This window comes from Notothenia coriiceps, unplaced genomic scaffold (genome assembly GCF_000735185.1).
Source record: "Notothenia coriiceps isolate Sejong01 unplaced genomic scaffold, NC01 NC01_scaffold00000339, whole genome shotgun sequence".
In the NCBI taxonomy this organism is placed as follows: Eukaryota; Metazoa; Chordata; class Actinopteri; order Perciformes; family Nototheniidae; genus Notothenia; species Notothenia coriiceps.
The window spans coordinates 5,268,503-5,289,226 of NW_011333040.1; the positions used below are offsets into that span (position 1 = coordinate 5,268,503).

The 20,724-nt window shown below is 40.9% G+C and overlaps 2 protein-coding genes across 2 annotated transcripts in view; both read left to right on the plus strand.

Annotated features, from left to right (window-relative positions):
* Positions 1-4,306: 4,306 nt before the first annotated feature.
* Positions 4,307-9,753, plus strand: vtcn1 (V-set domain containing T cell activation inhibitor 1). The gene is made up of 5 exons (XM_010769498.1): positions 4,307-4,455; positions 5,428-5,492; positions 7,466-7,825; positions 8,638-8,883; positions 9,578-9,753. Exons 1-5 carry the CDS (start codon positions 4,424-4,426, stop codon positions 9,688-9,690), a joined length of 816 nt encoding a protein of 271 aa, XP_010767800.1. The 5' UTR covers positions 4,307-4,423; the 3' UTR covers positions 9,691-9,753.
* Positions 9,754-10,827: 1,074 nt separating this feature from the next.
* Positions 10,828-20,724, plus strand: part of trim45 (tripartite motif containing 45) — a 14,293-nt gene continuing 4,396 nt past the window's right edge. The window contains exons 1-7 of the mRNA XM_010769488.1: positions 10,828-11,497; positions 12,296-12,584; positions 12,932-13,077; positions 13,544-13,860; positions 17,095-17,224; positions 18,545-18,659; positions 20,093-20,219. Coding sequence (XP_010767790.1) covers positions 11,022-11,497; positions 12,296-12,584; positions 12,932-13,077; positions 13,544-13,860; positions 17,095-17,224; positions 18,545-18,659; positions 20,093-20,219 — 1,600 coding nt within the window. The 5' untranslated portion in view covers positions 10,828-11,021. The remainder of the gene's footprint in view (positions 11,498-12,295; positions 12,585-12,931; positions 13,078-13,543; positions 13,861-17,094; positions 17,225-18,544; positions 18,660-20,092; positions 20,220-20,724) is intronic.

Consider the following 20,724-nt stretch of genomic DNA (forward strand, 5'->3'; position numbering starts at 1 on the left):
TCATTATTTGTTACTCTAGTTGTTGTTCCGAAGTCTTCGGACCACCTTTTATAGCGTTGGGAAATGTAAACTCCTGGTTGGACTCCTGGTTGGACTCCTGGTTGGACTCCTTGGTGGACTCCTGGTTGGGAATCCTGGTTGGCCAAAGTCTTCTTCCTGGTGTCTACCTGTTTGGTCCTTGTAAGTAGTCATTCTTTTTGCCGAAAGAAAGTTTTGCGTAAATTTTAAACCAGATCTTCTACTTTAGTAGTAGTCCTTCGTGCCTCAACCAACCGGGGAAGTTTGGTCCTTGTTAGTGGGGTCCTTCCGTGCCTCAACCAACCGGGAGTTTGGTCCTTCTTAGTAATCCTGCGTGTCTCAACCAACCGGGGAGTTTGGTCCTAGATTGCTTATCTCCAAGCTTATTTTTATCAAGGTGTGGTTTACAGATTGCTTTTGCTCTTTCTTTTGCCATCTCGGTTAGCTCGTCCTGCAAATGGCTTCTTGCTTCCTCTTCCACGCGAATTTCATATACTATTTTGTAGAAAGGCGTGTTACACTGCTTGAAGAGGCCCCTGCAGTAGTTCTTCCCTCCACAACAGAATGTCATCAATTCAACACCAATCCAAAAAGCAAGTACACCGGCCAATACAAAATAGCCAATTTCCTGGAGAAAAAAAAGTTAAACTTTGATAGCTGTAGGTTTCATTTGTGGTTTCAATCAAGCTTCAATTTGGGTCAAACTTAGGTAAAACTTAAAGGTGGGGTAGATAATTTTGGAGAAACCAGCTTGAGTGCGCTAGAATTTGAAAATACACAGCCGGAAGAAATCTGCCACTTCCTTACAGAGCCCCTCCCCCAACACACAAACACGCACATGACCAATGAGGGCACGAGATAAGTTTGTGCACAGATGGAAGGCTGACAGGCAGGTAGGCCATCCAGTTATTTTAACCGGGCCGGCTCAGATGATTGGTCATGCTTTTTACAGCTCTACGGCTTCCACAGATGACATTTTTTTATGTATTTTTTGTCAAAGCACTTAAGATATTCATTGCTATCGGGATGTTAAGAGCATTCCATGGAATATAACAAAAAGTGTGTCTCGAGCCGGTTTCTCAAACTTACCTACCCCACCTTTAAGTGGCCTATTATGTGTTACAATGAAACATCCTTAGTGTTTCATTATGTATAAAAAGTTTAACATCAAACTAGTCTATTCATGTGGTTTGATCGGATATGATTGATAGTTACATTGTGACATTTGCAAATAAACATCACCTTATTTCAGTTTAGCTTTAAACTAGAGCAAAGACAAAAAAACTGTTTTCCTGTCATTATTCCTAGTAATAATAATTAACTTTGATAACTTCCTGAGTTTTTTTATTTGGACTAATGTGACATTTAATATTAATGTATCATATATTGCATCTGCAAATTTGAGTTTTTGCGAAGTGTACCAATAGAAAACCATTGAAAACTTTAAAAATAATAGATAAAATAACAATAACGTTCTTTAAATTGAACAATAATGTAAAATCCTTGGATGGATACATTTATTGAAAACAAATGTGGTCAAATAAAATGTTTCTACACTGTAGACTGTCTACATTATAACATAATATATGACAACATGTGTTTTATTTCAACATATTTGAGTGCTGCCTGCTGTTACTTACCATAGATTGAGATTTATAATGGGCTTTAACAAGTTCATCCTCGTGGTCCAGCTTTTCTTTGCAAGGAATTCCAACCTGAGATCCATTGTGGTTCGTCATCAGGCAAAAGTACCAATCTCCATCAACCAGAACAGTAGCTGCCCATACACCATTCAGACTGAAAAAGCTGAAAAGCTGCATAACACAAAATCTGCAGTACTTGTTGTGAATAAGTGTTTGCCGCCTTGAAAAAATCTGCCTTGTTTGGAGAGACTCAATCACGTTGACAACCCAGGTGAGGAACACAGGAGGCGCCACCATGTACAGTACACCCCCAGAATGTATACTCGTAGTGTGGCTGCATGAGCATGCAAAATCCATGTCTAGTATGTACTGCAGGGTCAAAAAGACAACTATCGCCAGGAAAGTACTCAGAGCATTAGTTATCAGATCCAAGAGGTTCTGAGAAAAATGAAGAGGCATGCTGGCTGAAAGAGAATTGCTCAGTTGTGAGATATTTTGGGTCAGCTCCGGATCTCCAGATCCAGTTATCTTCTATTTCTTAATAGAAGATAAAAAATAGATTTGTTCTAACAGGTGCTCTCTCTGGGTAAAAAGGTGTCAGCCCGAATGTTCTGCATTACATTTTGCCTTTAAATACTTTTGGATGAGAAATGTTAACCACAAAGTGCCAGCCCTCAGCACTTTATAGCCGTATTCTTATTTCACTTCTCAAATAATGAAGGATTTTCCCAGATCCACGACATCCTCATTTGGTCTGCTAGTTATTTTCACTGTTAATTTTACAATCATGTTAAAACAAATATAATACATGGGTGATATTATCTTTATTAATATACATTTTCTTAAGGTACTATTTACATCACTAAAGGAGTAGTTTAACATGTTGTGAAAGTTCATGCACAGGGTTGTCAACTTTGTCATTTGACCTTCAAAAAGAAAGCATGTTGGCAGAATTCCTGAAATATTGCTTTAAACATAAATGTTGCCATGTTTGTCGACATTTGTCAATGGGAGTTGTGTCGATTGTGGAGTCGATTGGCATGTGAAAATAAAGACGTTAGCGAACGCACAATGATGGAACAACGGTAAAATGACAACAGACATAATACAAAATAATCACATAGATGGGACACCTGGGTCAAAACGTGGAATTAGTGGTGATGACATAAAAACATTCATTTTTAATTGGCTATAGACCGCTATGTGATGATTAGCCGCTTGCTAACAATCGTGCTTAGTGAAGTAGGGCACGCCTCACAACCACACAAATACACACATACACACACACACACACACACATACACACACACACACACACACACACACACACACACATACACACACACACACACACACACACACACACTTCATGCCCCTGGCCCAAAGGAAGGTTTTAAGGGGGGGGGGGGAAATCACCGAATTAGCATTTATTTTAAGACCGATATTAGTGTGGGTAACCTTGTGTCTGTGTCTTAAGGTTTAGGTTAAATAGGGGTCAACATTGAAGTATCCTGTGTCCTGATTGGTTAATCATTATGGGTAATTGAACGATGATAGCACTCTCACAATAAATGTTTGGAACATTTAGTTAAAATCAAAAAGGGTGAGAGTTCAGAAACTATAACAATCAGCTTCTGTCACTGCTCTCTTTGTTGGAAATGAACTTCTTGTCTGAGAGTTTATTTTAATTAATGCCACTTCTTGTTTCCCATCGCTTTATTGCATTGAGGGCATATTTCACAACATCTGTCACATGCAGACTTGATGGTTGGCAAACATTTTCAGTGGTCAATGAGGTATCCCGTACATGTTTTCAGTGCTTTCCGATGCTGATTGTGTTTGTTTCTTTCTCTCCCTGCAGCATCAGCATATTTGCAATCAAACCAGGTTGTTTGAAACACGGGAATTGATCCCTATTTTAAATAGTTTATTTTGTAAAAAATGTCCAAAACTCTTAAGTTGGTTTTGCTTAGAAATATGATATTATAGTATGCCTTTCATTTTGTTTACCATGACATCGCTGTGTGAAGTAAGTATTCCAATCTCAAGGGATCCAACAAAAATAGATGTTAATTTAATATATGTATTTTTATTCACTTGTGTATTGGGTTAATGCTTTATATGGTGTGAACGTTTCCATAGAAAAAGCTGTTAAACTTAGAATAATTAAATTTGTTCATGCCTTCATTGAATAGTTTGAATGTCATACCTGCTGGTGGTCATCTATGACTCATTTTCACCGTGACACACTGACATTTTCTCCACCTTGAGTAAATTATTGGAGGAAACCCAGGGTACTTATCATTCTTTAGCGATTGTGCATGCTGATTATCTTGATAAAATGGCAGCCAGCAGCAGCCAATACTATATAAGAACGTAATCCATGTCATACAGTAAACTTTACACATTTTTACAACATATTCAACAAAACACCACTCTGGGAAACAAGCTACTGAATCGATGGTGGCTTCGCTTGGTAATAAGTAGCATGCACCTTCGTTTTAATTAGATAAATGAGCTGCCGTGACGACAGCCCACGCCTTAAAGGTAATATTTACTCATGGCGTTTTCTTTAAAGTGCTGCGAGGAAGGCCAAACAGCAGACTGTCACTCTGTGGAAGTAGAACAACTCTGTTTGGCAGAAGTGTGTGTGGATTATTTTTCAGGAATGGAGGATATTTAGGAGGAAGGTTATGACTTGACTTTTGACTTAACACCAGGATTTAATTTTGAGTTCTTCTTGAGACGTTTCTTCAGCAGACATGGCTTCCCTTGGGCAGATCATTTTCTACAGGTGTGGACTTCTGGAAAGTATCAGATTGTTTACTTGTGGTAGAAATGATAGGGTTGCAAAAATACTTCATGAAACAAAGAATCCTGAATTGGATCTAAAGCACAAAAATATATAATGAATATAATCAATCAATTGTACTTATGATATCAAAAGAAAAAGTACTCATTATGCAGGATGTCTCCTCACAGCATTATATAATAAAAGAATATTACATTATTTTGTTTTTAATCACTAGCCAATGCATTTAAGAGCATTTTGATCTCGTATGTCAATGTTGAGCCACTTATAATAACTTGAATGTGTAGATAGAGTACTGCATCACGTCTATCAGTTATTGTACGTAAAAGTGTATCACTATGGTTATTAAATAAATAGTAAAGTGCACTTTATTCCTCCTACAATGTAGTGGAGTAGAAGTATATTGTAACTTAAAATGTATGGTATTTAAGAACAATACTAGAATAAAGGTACTTACATAACACCACTTTTCTTTATTGATGTTGATTCAATACTGGAAACATTTAGTTAGTTACAGTGTCAAGTATATTTACCCAAAGTTTGTACTGGAGTGCTATGTACTTGTACTTTATTCATTATTTACCTCTCCTTCTAATCCATATTATTTCATTAAATAGGTTTGTTTGATATTAAATAGGTGGTTCTCAACATTTTCGGCTGTTTCAACCAACAGTTCCTTCTAGACTTAAAAATCATCTTTTCACAACCCCACAGATTTATTTTGTGACCCCGTACTAGCATACTTCAGAGTTAAAATAATTCCGTCAGTCACAGGGTAATATATATATATATATGTAATTTCTCTGCAGGATGAATACTTTTACCGTTGACGCTTTGAATGCATTTTACTGATACACATATAAACTTCTTTAAAATGATTGTTAAATTGATTTTAGCTCAAGGTTGCATTATGACCTCTTCTTACTCTTTCCTGTGTTTTTGTTTCTCTTGCAGTATGGTTACCCTCATCATTTTATTCACGGCTGTCATCATCCTCATTTTAGCCCTGGCCTTGACAGGTAAGACTGTTCATTAGGAGATCCTCTTATCATTTATTAATGTATCCTCACACCTGATACATGGGTGTGTTCATGCTGTGTTTAAAACCCTCTGTGTCTACATTCAAGTGAAGCTGAATTTCAATCTAAGACCTTATTTGTCGAGACAGCCATGGGAACTTATGCTCATGGGAGATGAAAACACGTGGCTTGTTCCTTTTCACTTCCTTTTTTGTATTCAATGTAGACATGGTTTTATAAAGTTTTGGCCACAAAATGGATTGGGTAACGTTTGGATTTCCAGTCGAAGGGTATTGTTACAACCCCTGCAAAAGATTAATAAGTATGTTACTGATTATCAGGTTATCAACACAGAAGCAAAAGCAGAATCAAGAAAAGTTTTAATATTTCAGTGTAGATATTTGCTAATAAGCAATTGCACCACATGTTGTGATATATGTATGATTCTTAAGGCTCAGGTTTTATATAGAGCTTTTTCCACATTAAATTCACAACAAAACATATTTAAATCACTCCCTTTAGCTATGGCTGATCTGCCTTTTTTAAAAGGGGCCCTATTATATTTTTTGAGGTTGTCCTTTTCATGATTTGTTCATAGGTTTTACATTAAAATCCCTTGTGGAAGAGAGCAATTCACAGCCAGTTAGGACAGAAAAGATAACCTGTCAGTGATCAATAAATTAGCTTCTGAGTGAATATTGTTTTATGACACATTTCAAAGACTGAGCCCCTAACCTTTAAGAAATCCTTTAGAAACCTGACATTTATACCAAAACATGGGACTTAAGGGGGACCTATCATGCCAAATGCACTTTTTGATGTCTTTTATATAAATATTATATTTAATTTTCTTTTTTTTAAAATATTTTAGAAATAGAAATTAGAAATAGAAATGTGTGTCCCCGGTGTGTCAGGGAACTCACAAAGTGTCAGAAAATAAAACTCTCTCTCTTTTCCTCCGTACCCAAATCTCTAAAAACGGGGGTACAACGGAGCTGATCCAGATTTGCGGCCGATATTACGTAATATCGGCAATGTGGACCCACGGCACTATCGGCAGAAACGTTGTTATCAGAAACAATGCCCGACTGTAATATGGTCTTTGTTTACATTAGCAGGCATCGCTAACACTCACTCAGAGCTAACCTTTACTGGAGAGAGGGGGTGTTTCTCAATGTCAAGGAAGGATGCTCCAGAGCCACTATTTCAAGGATGCTACGTCATCGTGTCCCGCCGAAGGACTGTTCCAATGTCCAGCCTCCTTGGAATTCTACCGAGCCTGGCGTCCTTCGTAGCGAGAAATTTCGAGGCTGCACATGTGTATCCTCCGCGGTCTTAAAATCCCCACAATGCTTTGCGCACGGACCAATTTCCCAAAATCTGTGGCTGAAAATGTAAGGTGGGGCCTCTCATAATAACACACCTGCACACTTGCTAGCCTGTCCCATTCTTCATTTTCCGAATGCCAGGAAGGATTCTTGCCTAGCCTCTGAAGGACCTGACTCAGAAGACATGTCCTACCAAGGAAGCGTCCTCGACATTGAGAAATACCCAGAATGTGTAAAAAAGCTGGAAATAAAAAAAGGAACTCACCTTGTGGTAAACCGGCAAGAGAAAAAGCATTTGAGCACCATACTGTTTCAGATATAATCCTTGATGTGTTTAATCACGGCATTATTTAGCTGAGTATCTCGTAGAATTCTGAGCAGGCACAAGCTCCCCCTTGTTTGTTTTTTTTCAAGTTAAGGACCCAGATCAGCAGTTCTCTAACAAGCCTGGAACAGAGGGACATGAGGGATGTCTAAAATGCATGATCTGTTTGGTATTTTGAGCAAAACACATCATAGACATGTTTTGTATATATTTGTATATATCTAAGACCCATAATATATGCCTAAAAATAGCAAAATAGGAGACCTTTAAATAAGCTAATAATCAGGATATTCTCTATAATGTGTCTGTGCCTGGTTCAGTTGGGTCTACGGAGGTTCTGAGCAAAGACAAGATGGCCATAGCTAACCTCGGGGAAGATGCCCTCCTCAGCTGCTATCTGGACTCAGACAGTCAGAACGCCCGGCTGAAGGGTGTGTCAGTGAGCTGGCAGAAGACGGGGGTGACGGGACTTGTGTACCAGTATGAGGACGGAGCTCCAAAACTCAGTGACCAGAACTCCCAGTTTAAAGGGAGGACTCAACTCTTCCCCGATGCTTTACTCTCGGGGAACGCCTCCCTGCTGCTGAGGAGGGTGAGAGGCAGTGACGCGGGGGAGTACTCCTGCAGCATCAGCTCCTCTGCGGGAGGGGGGAAGGTCGACATCAACCTGAGAACCGGAGGTAAGAGGACTCGTCTTTCTGGTTTCAATGAGTGTTTACTTTTCAAATAGATCTCTCTGACAACATTGAAACACACCTAACCTTAAGGTACGTTTTTTTAGCATTTATAAGCAGTATGTCCACTTTTGATAGTTTGTCCACTTTTGATAGTTTGTATCACACTTTAATAGACGGCAGCAGAAAATACGTTTTGTTGTCCATGCTAGAAGCCGCCAAATCCTGCTCCATCTCCCTTTAATTAAGTGCCTTCAATACAGGTTGCAATGCCTTGTTTGCCTGCTGCTGTGACAAAACAACCACCTAATTTGTGATCAGTAAAGAATATCTTATCTTATCTCACCTTACCATATCTAATCTAATCTTATCATATATTTTCTTATTTGACCTATCTTATCTTATTTTACCTTATCTTATCTTGTCTTATCTTATCTTATCTTACCTTACCTTAATTTATATCTTAAGTGTTAATTGATGTACAGTATAACAACCACTTTTCTCATATTGTCATTGTGTGTAACAGATGTTGATTAATAACTGAACAGAACTTACGTTAGCATAAATTAAAGTGTGTTTTCTACTTTTTATAAAGTGTTTATCTACCAACCCACTGCCCTACTTACTAAATATGGCAGTGAAATATTATATTTGAGTGTTTTCTTTTACTATTCTCTTAGACTGTATTGTAAACATTTTTAATTATACTTAATTTTCTTTCTTTTTTGGTAATTTAAAACCTTGTTTTACAACTGTAAACTATTAACACACCTTGGAAAATGCACATTGCAGCATGGATTAATTTTTTTTTGTCTCAGCATTTTCAGCCCCCTCATTTAAATTCTCAAACGGCGTCCTGACTGCTGTGGCGAGCAGGTGGCTCCCTAAACCCACGGTGACGTGGTCTAACAATGACGGACAGGTCCTGAGTGGAATCACAAACTTCGAAGAAAACTCTGCAGGGATTTTTAGCTTAGTCAGCGCACTGCAGCCAGTCAACGTCAGCCAGACCTACACCTGCAGCATCCAGAACGACCTGGTGACCGCCGTCTCTACTGCTACAGGTAATCTGACATTATCACCTCATGCCATGTTTTTACAGAAATGTCTGATTATGCTAGATATTTAGTGTGAGAAATCATTTTTGGGGCAAGGGAATAATCGCTCCCAAGACATTTGGCCCACAAATCAATAAAGGGAGTTTAAAAAAAGAGTTTGATTGTGTAAACGCCTCAAAAAATCGAACATTAGGGACAAATGTCACTAAAAGTTGCCCATGTCCAAAATATTATATTTTTTCACTAGGGACACTTAAAGCCGTAACACGCTGATTATACACATGTCTTCTGTGACAAAGAGACTGTTTAAAGCATTTTAGTGTGGAGCTTGAGAGCAATTACTAGGCTGGGAGTTTGTAATAATAGGACTTTAATGAGTTGCATTGTGGGAAATGTAGGATTTAAAAGTCCTTTTCTGAACTTTCGGACTGAAGTCAGAATTGTTCAGCCCCTGCTTTAGTTTTGGCCATTTTCTTATATCATTGTGTCTCTAGCGAGTCCTTTAACTTCATGGAAGAGAAACACTGATTAATTAAATCTAAGAAACATTTGTGCACAAAAGTTATAATACATTCACTGATGTATGCTAATTTGTTGTAATAGTGAAGCAAAGGCAACATCTTAAGACAACATTACATGAAAATACAACAAATCATTATATATATTGATTATTAACTGAATCTCCTTTATTCATTTCCAGATTCTGATGTTTCAGGGAACACATACTTTATCTACAGCGCAGCATCAATCCCATTTGCTTCAACTTATCTGAGCATTATGACCACTGTCCTCTGCATGTATTCTATAACCTAAATACACACACACACAGACACACACACACACACACACACACACACACACACACACACACACACACACACACACACACACACACACACACACACACACACACACACTCCATCTTGGTATGATTCTCCTTGTGTGTGAGTGTTGCATTCAGTGAGAGAACTCAACGAAAGTATTAATTCAAAATTGTTTGTGTTTAGACCTCTGAATCCATCCCCATAACAATTAAATACAGATATTAGGCAAATTCAAAACACATATAATCTGTCATTTCTAAAGATGATGCCGTTTGTTTTTGTTTTCTTTATTGATGTGGGTGTTGTTACCGTGTAACAGAATGTAATTCTTGTGGTACATTTTCTCAAGCAACATTTTCTCAGATCTAAATGTTTAAAGTGAAATTGTCATGTGTATTACAGTATTTGTCAATAAATATTTCTATTCCCATTATCTTGAGTTGCTTTTTGACCATCTGTAAAATGGATTAGATCATGTAGAGAAACTCCAGAAAAATAATATGAAGAATGTCATAAATTAGTGAAACAATGTATAAAAGGTCAGCTTATATAATGACCTAGAACCATAGAAAGGTTTTTCTTCTATCAATTGAATAACCTATTGTTAGTTTTGCTAAGTTCATTAATAAATTCAGCAACGAAAATATTTTCACATGGACGATTTTCTTTCTAAATGTAAGATGTCTAGAAGATTTAGCAGCCTTTTTTAAAAAACTCAGCAATTTCTTAACAATTAATACTAATTATCAATACAATGTTTTAGCTGTTTGTTTGTTTTTTGCAAAACTTGAACAAAGCATTAGTGGAAAAAGTTTGATTATATCTGGCAACAGAATAGCTTCTTGCAAACATCAATACATCAAATGTACTTTATTAATCCCAAATTGAAACACCTTTTTTATTACAGCAGCCTTCGGTTAACAATCTCCATCCTATTGAAAACGTATCGCCCTGTCCTGCCAGTAGATGGGGACAGTCAGAGTCCCAGACAGAGAGTCCTGAAAGTGTTTGGACCACCCCACCCCATAGTTTATGAGAGGCTTCCTATTGGTCTGTCAGTCAATGAGGTGTCAAATATCCCAGGGTGCAGTGAACGCAGCCTAACTTTTACTGAAAAAAAGTTGGACTGTCCGGTGGGATTTAAATCAGTGAGGGGAATTAAACCATGTTTGTTATCCCAGTGTAGACAACGTGTAGTGTTAGTTTCATACGTTTTGCAGCCTGAAGTTTGTTTTCGGTCCTGACGGGTTTGTGTAGCTCGGTGGGTCTCTGGTGGTGTTCAGTGGTTTGTTTGCTGCTCCACCACTCTCCAGAAACACAATGTCTCAGCCCGAGCAGACAGAAAGCCCGGAGCAGCAAACATTAAACTTGGAGCATGAACAAAACTCAGCCTTAGTGAATCCGAAGGCGGTTTGTAACGTTTGTAAACGGTTGTACCGGGACCCTAAAATCCTCCCGTGCCTGCACACCTTCTGCTCGGACTGTATCGCTCAGTTGGAGCCCTTCTCGTTGTCTTCGCGCAGTGCGGAAAAACGCGAGGGCGACACGGCGGAGCGGCAGGAGCACGCCGCCGTCACCGTCACGGTTCTCTGTCCCGACTGCGACTCCGAGGTGGATCTCCCCCCGTCGGGACCGGCCGGGCTGAGCACCGACCACCTGGCTCTGGACGAAGTGTTCCTGGAGACCCTGGTGACGGACGGCCCGCTGGGGTGCGACCTGTGCGGCGAAGGAGGCGCGGAGAGCCGCTGTGAAGTCTGCTGCTTCAACCTGTGCGAGTTCTGCTGCCAGGCGCACAGGTAGGAGTGTCAAACCACTACATGTATTCTGTTATTAATTATGTTATGTTACCTTTTACTGTTTTTATGCTCGGTAATCGAGGTTGTAGTAGTTCTGCTGCCAAACTTCTTCTTGGCAGCGGTTATAAGTAAATAAGGAGATTCTGAATTCCTTGTATTTTACTTAACTTGACTATATTTCCATTTGATGCAACTTCATACCCCTACACATTATTGGGAAAGAATGACTTAAATATTTTTTTTTACTTTTCAGATTCAAATTTTGCATTAAAAAAGGCATGTGTTAAACTTAAACATTTTGCATCTCTAAAGATTAAACCAATGGATTAACAGTTTGAGGTAGAAAAAGGAAAAATATCTATTACTTTACAACAAGTTAAGAAAGAAAGTCCCAAACATAGTTTGTGTAACTAACAGAACAGTAAAATTATACTTGTGGCCCCAATATTTACAATCTAATCTAATAATAACGTACACATATGGAAGCATTTTTCGGAATGAGTATTTCATCGTAACGTTTAGCTGACAATACTTCTGTACTTTTTCTTAAGTTAACTTTTTGAATCTTGACTTTTACTCATAATTAAGTATTTTGAAATTAATATATTGGTAGCTAATAAAGCAATCTGCATACTTCTTCCACCAATCCATCTTTGCCTGTAATTTTTGTTTATTGTTTGGGTGTGACACTTGTTGTTAAACCCCTTTGTTGTAAAGAAAGTTTCTATCACATCGGACTTTGAACTTGACCTTTTCTCTAACATACAGACATGTTTGTTTATCTCTCTCTGTCTGCAGGCGTCAGAAGCGGACGGCGTCTCACTCCGTCCAGAGTCTGCAGGACCTGAAGTCCGGCGGGTCTCTGAGCCGGCCCGTCCTCTGCGGCCTGCACCCGGGTCAGGAGCTGCGGCTCTTCTGCCAGCCCTGCGACCTCCCCGTCTGTCTGGAGTGTGCCGCCACGCTGCACCGAGACCACCGCTGCTGCCCCACTCAAAATGTGATCAATCGCCATGGAGACAGCATCCGAGAGCTGGTCACGGTGCGCCTGCGACCTCGCATGGAGCGCCTGAAGGACTCCATGCTGAAGGTGCAACAGAGTGGGGTTCATTCAGACTTGGGCTTAGAAAAGGGAAAGTGCACTGAGCCTTGTCTCTAGGCTCACGACTTAACATTTTACTTTCTCTGTTACTGTGGAACAAACTTCTTGAAGTTTGCAAAATCAGTTTCATCTTTAAATCACTTTATAAAACATACTTATAAACAGGCTGAATCACCACCTATGCCACCTTTAAGTGCTGTCAAGTAACAAACTGTTTATAATGATAAAGCTGTGTTTGTATACCTCTTTCATTCACAGGATGTAGCTCAAAGTGCTTTAAAAAGTTGGCACGCAACACAAACAGAACATAAGACATTCTTTCCACTGTGCTACAGGTGGAAATATCCCAGGAGGCTTTGAAGGAACGGGTGGATGCAACAGCGAACGAAGTGAGGGCGTTTGCTCGAGCTTACGCCAGCGCTGTGGAGGCTCACTGTCTCTCTCTGCTGCACCGCCTGGAGGAGCTCCGAGTCCAACGCAGGTACGAATGATTACATTATTATTATGGCAAGTAAATGACACCCTTACTTTACAAGTAAGTATGGTTCTGTGGTAATAATATCAATACATCTTGCTTTCAATCTCAACTCAGGGTCTGAATCTGCAACGATTACTTTAATTTCTAATGTAAAGATATGAAATGTCATGCTCAGTATGAAAATGTGCTTCTGTGAATTGACTAAGAGATAATAAATTCATTCTGAAAACCACACCCTATGAGAAGTTTTCAGAAAAGTAATGAGAAACTAATATTTCTTTCAAGAAATTAATGGATTGTGAGAAGGAAGGTTATGTAAGAAGGTGTTTAGAAAAAGTTCAAGAAACATAAGGCAGGCTGTATTTTCATAGAAGAATGTACTGCGTCTTTCACTTTAATATATATCAACATGCCCCCTTGGTTCACAGTTCAGAAGCTGCTTGTTATTCACTGAGTGTTTGTCCGACAGGAACCAGCTCCACCTGCAGCAGGCGCAGCTGCAGCAGGCTCTGCTGGACGTCGGCGGCAGTGTGGAGTTTGCGGAGAGATTGCTGAGCTGTGGGTCAGACGCTGAGATCCTGAGCGCTAAAGGAGTGACTCTGAGGAGACTGACCAGCCTGGCAGAGAGCAGCTACGACCCCCCCCCAGAGGCTGTCGCCCTCGACGACGGCAGCAGCATCAGCTTCCTGTCCTGGGAGCCGGCAGGGGAGGTGGGGGGCTTCCCGGTGGTCGGGGTGATCCACGCCAAGACGGTGGACCTCAGCAAGTGCACCATCGAAGGAGAAGGTAAACCAAATGAATGCATGCAGTTGTGTCAGCATGATGGTACACCACAGGTGTTTCGTTATTTATTTTTTTCACCATTGTATTTATTCGTTTTCCACACAAAAAAACCACAACAACAGAAACTCAACAGCAGAGAAAATGTACATGACAACGCTAAAATAAATGATTAAATATAAAGTCCATCAGTCAACATGACATCATTTGAATTAAAGTGAATACTGTTCGTACAAATACACATAATGGTCATAGTAATAAATAACAATAAAGTATATTAAAAAATTTTTTTCCATTTCTTTGTATATAAATATTACATTGAAATGAAAATCATGTATTTCCAATATTTTCAGTAAGTAGCTATTTTATTGAATTTGATATAAATCCATTTGGCTTTAGGCTGGTATCGACAGGCTCTATAAAGAAGGTGATTTGGTGATTACTTAACCATAAGACAAATAAATATTACACTTTATTAACACACTTAGTAATACAATCTTGGTCATCACAGTGTTCACGTTTTTTTAAATCATGTATCATCCATTCAGTTTCGTGGATGCATTTGTTGTTCAGAGCATCTAATATGTTAGATATCTCTTTTCCTCTGGGGCTATTTAGCCAGAAGGGAAGAATGCCCAAACTATTTCTAGTGGGAGTCACCCAGTGGAAGTACTTGCAGCAGGATGGGGGGGGTCATTGTAGACGCCCTCGCCCCCCCATGAGTTCCTGGTAGAAGTTAAATTGTTACCTTCCTGGGTGCTTCAGCTCAAAGGATCCTGTGGGACTGAGGAATGTAGAGGTGACTCAACAAGCCTGAAAGCACTGAGGGGATGTTTACACACACACACACACACACACACACACACACACACACACACACACACACACACACACACACACACACACACACACACACACACACACAGATGTGTAACAGCGTGCCTCAATGGAACACTTTAAGTAGTGTTTACCTGTGTAGGAAGTGGGAAATCTCGGCAAATAAGGATTTTCAGTCCTCTGTCTGTCAAAGTGTATTGTTCGTTGACATGTATTGTGTCAAGTATTTGTTTGGGTGTTAGCTTTTGACAGTAACAAACTGTGTGTGTAAAGCTATATAAAGCGGAAAACTTTCAATTGATCCACACTTTCTTTTCGTAACTACTCTTTTTCTTATGTAGCATTGTGCTTTATAAATCCACGGTATCACATTAAGCCAGCTTTAAGTTGTTTGTACCTCCCAAGTGAACTTTTATCCCACACAATCATCTTTATGTGGTGTGACTCTTTTATTTAAGGGTGGCAGATAAGGGCCAGATTTCTATGTTGACTATTAGAAAGCAGAAATCACTGAGGCTCACTGGCGATTACCCCCTCTGTGTGATAAGTGGGCTTAAAGTGGTGGATTTGGAGTGCAGCACAGGTGAAATGTGGGCCAGAACAGCTGCGACGACAGCTGCTGGGTACTCGGCTTAGCAGGCACACACACATCAATTCACAGATAATTCCCGCCCATTAGCAGCAGCAGCGATAGTAGTAATGGGCCACTGGTCCAAGTGACAGTAATTGTAGTCGTCGCAAGAGGCTTTAGCAATGGCAGTGGTTGTAATTGTTGCCAGCAATCCTATATTTGATTAATAGCAACAAAAACGCAGAGGAACATCTTCCTTTATATGTTTAGATTTATGTAGTTGCAGCTAAATATTCAGCCACAGTTTCTTCCTATAGGGGCCAAATTACGCTCATTCTCAGGTCTATATTCGTATTTTTACATGTTTTCCATGCTTCCATTTTTTAGGGACAGTGCACATTAATGAACATTTCTGTAAATGTGCCAGAGTTAGCCAAGAGGCTATTTTTCATCTGTAGTCCCTGGACAGATTTTAAAAGTCAACCTAAAACACATTTCAGTAAGTAAATACAATACATTTAAAACATGCAACATACATTACCGGGATACTTAAATAATGTTCAAAAAGCTCTTTATTTTTCTGATACTGCCTGTGCTGCAGCACCTCTTTTCACCCTCTGTCTGAAACCAGAGCCCAGTCTGCTCTGATTGGTTAGCTGGCCGTCTCTGTTGTGATATATATCACACACAACAGGAAAGAGAAAACCACAAAATGCTTAATTGGGCCTCTTTAAAGCAGACATTAGATTAAATCCTCTCATATTAATAAAACAAATGAACATGTTTCACACAAGTTCTTATAAAACGGATGAGCAGAATTAGCACCATTGATGCAAGCAGTAGTAGTTACAGTGCAGTATTAGCAAACATAGCTTCATAAACAGATTAGATTAACATGAGTATTGTTATAGAAATAGACGGAGGAGAAACTTAATTAGTAGCTTCATAAGCAGCATTAGCAACTCCTACAGCGTCTAAAGAGACGCTCCTGCAGCTCCTGGAAAACTCTGAATAATAACACAAATACAAAGTGAACCATCGTTAGTTATCCTGCGGCTAATATTCTGACAAGAAAATGCAAAACAACATAAATCATCCATAGGAACACAAATGATGTTTGCTTTAACGCCACAGCAGCTGATGAATATCCTCAGCGAGTGTGTCCCTGGGGCACAGCGGTACAAGTTAATGAAACACTAAGTAATGATGTGAGGGTTTGGAAAAACTCCGGTCAGCAGCACTGAAGCTCAGCTGGGCCTGGAGTCACTTACACTGACTGCAAACAGCACATGTTTAAAGGGGATGTCGCTTCAGTAAGCAGTGGGAGGTTGTTTTGTGTGAGATTGTTTGTCACTGTAGTTTGTAGACAAATATTGAAGTGTCTCCTTTTGTGGTGTATCAGAAGTGCCACTTTTATTGTGAAGTACGTGTGGGATCACATTTAAAGGGGCCCATGTTAACATGCTTTAATGTGATGTCCTGCCCTTTAGCCTATCACGTAGACGTAGAGCACTAGCCAATATAGAGTGTTACATAGTTAGGTCACTATGTTCCTGAAGTAATAAAAGGAGTCCATTTTCAGTCCAGCTTTTCAGGCTGGGGGTATGTGTGTGGGAGAGAAACTCCCTCTGGTGGGAACACAGGGATTTTAGCCTTTGCAGACCATTAACATGCACACAAGCCTTTATAACACACTACAGGAAAGGTAAAACCCCCAAGAGCGTTATAGGGCCTCTTTTAAACCATGATAGGAGTGTTTGTGTATATCTGTCCTTCAGCCCCTTGTGTTTACAACCTGTGCATGACTTCTGACCTCACCTCACTGCTCTCAGGTCTGCAGAGGGGCACTGAGGGGGAGCAGGGTCTCTTCGTGTTGGTGTGCAGAGACTCAGCGGGGGAGCAGCTGGCTCGAGGAGGAGAGCATGTCCTGATCAGCATCGTTCACAAGGAGAAGAAAAACTGGTGAGAGTCTGACATTTAAGCTTTTTGAGAAATGTTCTGCTTTGGAATTCTCTACAGCATGAACTAAGGGCAAATAATAATGTTTTTCTTTCCACCAGACTATAAAAATTTATTTTTTCAGCAACTGTCAGTTAGTTTCTGGTAGATCGGAAAAACCTAGTCAGTATTATTATTTGTATTTTATTATTATTATTATCATTATTATACGTTTTCTAATTATTATTGATAGCAAATACACTTTCTTGTTTTAAAAATACATTATACATGTATGGAAATGTTATACAGATCTTAAAATGTTCAGTGATGGGGTTAATGAAACAAAAATAAAGGGCAACCAGAAATGTTAGATATGGTGAGGGGTGTGACTATTGTGACGTGAAGTGTCCGGGAGGAAGTGACGGCTACAATTTGTGCTATTTTCATGGGACACAGTGAGGTTGGTTGACAGTCCAGCCACACACTGCAGTTTTGGTGTGAAGGTTTTTTTTTTTACACCCAGCTGCTCAGAGCAGGTCAACAGAACACCCCCCACCTGTGTAGTGTGCTATATTTATCACTTTGGTTGGAGGAGCTGCACCCTTTCAGCCTCTCCAAAAGCACATAACAACTGTTGATCAGGTTTCACTTTAATTTAACATTCATCAACGAGAGAAAAAGCTGTTTAATTCCATTAATGGTAACGCCAGGTTGTCTGATTAATATCTGGTTATTACCCTCATCAGTTATCCTCAACAGCTTGCATGCATGACTGCCTGCCCTTTTAGTTTATTAACTCTCACACAGCCATGTGCTCCATCTACAGTGTGTAATGTGAGTGACGTGCATTATTAAACCACAATTACTCACACAACATCTCTTGTGATTACTTTAGTAAAAATATACTGCAACCAGTGCCAAGCTGTTACTAAGTAAGCACACAGTCACACTTGGTTTCATCTCAGTTTCATCCCAGGCGCCTCGTTTTTTGGAGTAAAAATAATCAGCACATTTGGAGACAGTGAAAACGGTTTAAGTCATTTGAACTGTAATTGATCAAAAGCATTATGTAGTAGCTGATTTGTTGTGCAAATAGGATATCAATATATATGAATCTGTGTTGTTCACTGGTTGATTGTTGGAGAATAATTTTTCTAAAGATTGTTTCAAAAATCTCCCTTGATCTAAGAATCAGCTGATTCAGAATCAGATCTCAGCAAAGATTTGAGCTTAAGAAAGGGGATAAAATGCAGGAAATCAGAGCTCTTAATATTACAAATCTGTAAAATGTTCTCCATGATATTGTGTAGTATTAACAGGATGATGTGTTTTCCTTTCCTTCAGCACAATGGAGAGCACGGTGGTTGACAACAGCGATGGATCCTACAGCGTGTCATACACACCTGAAGAGACGGGAGCCTACTCAGTGTGGGTGTGTGTCAAAGCTCAACATGTCAAGGTACGAAACTGACTCGATGAGATGTCAACATATAAGCCAATAACAATTCATGTTTCAAATCAATGCAATGGCATTTCACACGATTACAACTATATAAACAGTTATTAATTATGTGTTGCAGCTGGAGAGGGCATGTTTTGAATATTTGAATATGAAGTGAGGCTCAGCAGCTCGCAGCGTACCGCCTCAGGGCTTCCAACATCATCCTGACAAATTTAAATCAGCGTGGACTAAATGTTCTTCAGGAAAAACATCATTCAACAGGATGCCTCAGATGTAACATTTACCGTCTGGGATGCTTGATCAGTGAAAGACAGTTTGAGGTGTTTTCAGTTTTTATTTGGCTTGTTTTGAGAGACCCACTTTCTCTCTCCTGTCCCTCTCCCTCTCCTCTCTCTCCTGTCTCTCTCCTGTCTCTCTCTCCCCTGTCTCTCCCCTGTCTCTCCCCTGTTTCTCTCCTGTCTCTCTCCTGTCTCTCTCCTGTCTCTCTCCTTTCTCTCTCTCTCTCCTGTCTCTCTCCTGTCTCTCTCTCCCCTGTCTCTCCCCTGTCTCTCCCCTGTCTCTCTCCTGTCTCTCTCTCTCCCCTGTCTCTCCCCTGTCTCTCTCCTGTCTCTCTCTCTCCCCTGTCTCTCTCCTGTCTCTCTCTCCCCTGTCTCTCTCTCCTGTCTCTCCCCTGTCTCTCTCCTGTCTCTCTCTCTCTCCTGTCTCTCTCTCTCTCCTGTCTCTCTCCTGTCTCTCTCCTGTCTCTCTCCTTTCTCTCTCTCTCTCCTGTCTCTCTCCTGTCTCTCTCCTGTCTCTCTCTCCCCTGTCTCTCTCCTGTCTCCCCCTGTCTCTCCCCTGTCTCTCTCTCTCCTGTCTCTCCCCTGTCTCTCTCCTGTCTCTCTCCTGTCTCTCTCCCCCGTCTCTCTCCTGTCTCTCCCCTGTCTCTCCCTGTCTCTCTCTCTCTCTCCTGTCTCTCCCCTGTCTCTCTCCTGTCTCTCTCTCCCCTGTCTCTCTCCTGTCTCTCTCTCTCCCCTGTCTCTCCCCTGTCTCTCTCCTGTCTCTCTCTCTCTCCTGTCTCTCTCCTGTCTCTCTCTCTCTCTCCCCTGTCTCTCCCCTGTCTCTCGCTCCCCTGTCTCTCTCCTGTCTCTCCCCTCTCTCTCTCCTGTCTCTCCCCTCTCTCTCTCCTGTCTCTCTCCTGTCTCTCTCCCGTCTCTCTCCTGTCTCTCTCCCATCTCTCTCCTGTCTCTCTCCTGTCTCTCTCTCGTCTCTCTCCTGTCTCTCTCCCGTCTCTCTCCTGTCTCTCTCCCATCTCTCTCCTGTCTCTCTCCTCTCTCTCTCTCTCTCTCTCTCTCTCTCTCTCTCTCTGTCTCTCTCCCGTCTCTCTCCTGTCTCTCTCTCGTCTCTCTCCTGTCTCTCTCCCATCTCTCTCCCGTCTCTCTCCTGTCCTGCAGGGCTCTCCGTTTCCCCTGAATGTGAAGAGGAAGTTCAGGCATCACGTCGGGACCTTCCACTGCTGCTCCTTCTGCTCCGGCGGAGGCTCCAAAGAGGCTCGCTGCGGCTGTGCAGGAACCATGCCAGGTACACCGAGGACATNTGTCTCTCTCTCTCTCCTGTCTCTCCCTTGTCTCTCTCCTGTCTCTCTCTCTCCCGTCTCTCTCCTGTCTCTCTCCTGTCTCTCTCCTGTCTCTCTCTTTCCCCTGTCTCTCCCCTGTCTCTCTCCTGTCTCTCTCCTGTCTCTCTCCTGTCTCTCTCTCTTTCCTGTCTCTCTCCTGTCTATCTCTTGTCTCTCCCCTGTCTCTCTCCTGTCTCTCTCTCTCTCCTGTCTCTATCCTGTCTCTCTCCTGTCTCTCTCTCTCTCCTGTCTCTCTCCTGTCTCTCTCCTGTCTATCTCCTGTCTCTTTCCTCTCTCTCTCCTGTCTCTCTCCTCTCTCTCTCTCTCTCTCTCTCTCTCTCTCTCTCTCTCTCCTGTCTCTTTCCTCTCTCTCTCCTGTCTCTCTCCTGTCTCTCTCTCTCTCTCTCTCTCTCTCTCTCTCTCTCTCTCTCTCTCTCTCTCTCTCTCTCTCTCGCTCTCTCTCTCTCTCTC

What these genes read in the sequence shown, in the direction of transcription:
- vtcn1 (XM_010769498.1), top strand. Translation starts at nt 4,424, where the DNA reads ATGGCTTCCCTTGGGCAGATCATTTTCTACAG. An exon ending in TTTAGCCCTGGCCTTGACAG is followed by an intron (nt 5,493 to 7,465) that starts GTAAGACTGTTC and finishes TGCCTGGTTCAG; the next exon opens with TTGGGTCTACGGAGGTTCTG. An exon ending in CGCCGTCTCTACTGCTACAG is followed by an intron (nt 8,884 to 9,577) that starts GTAATCTGACAT and finishes ATTCATTTCCAG; the next exon opens with ATTCTGATGTTTCAGGGAAC.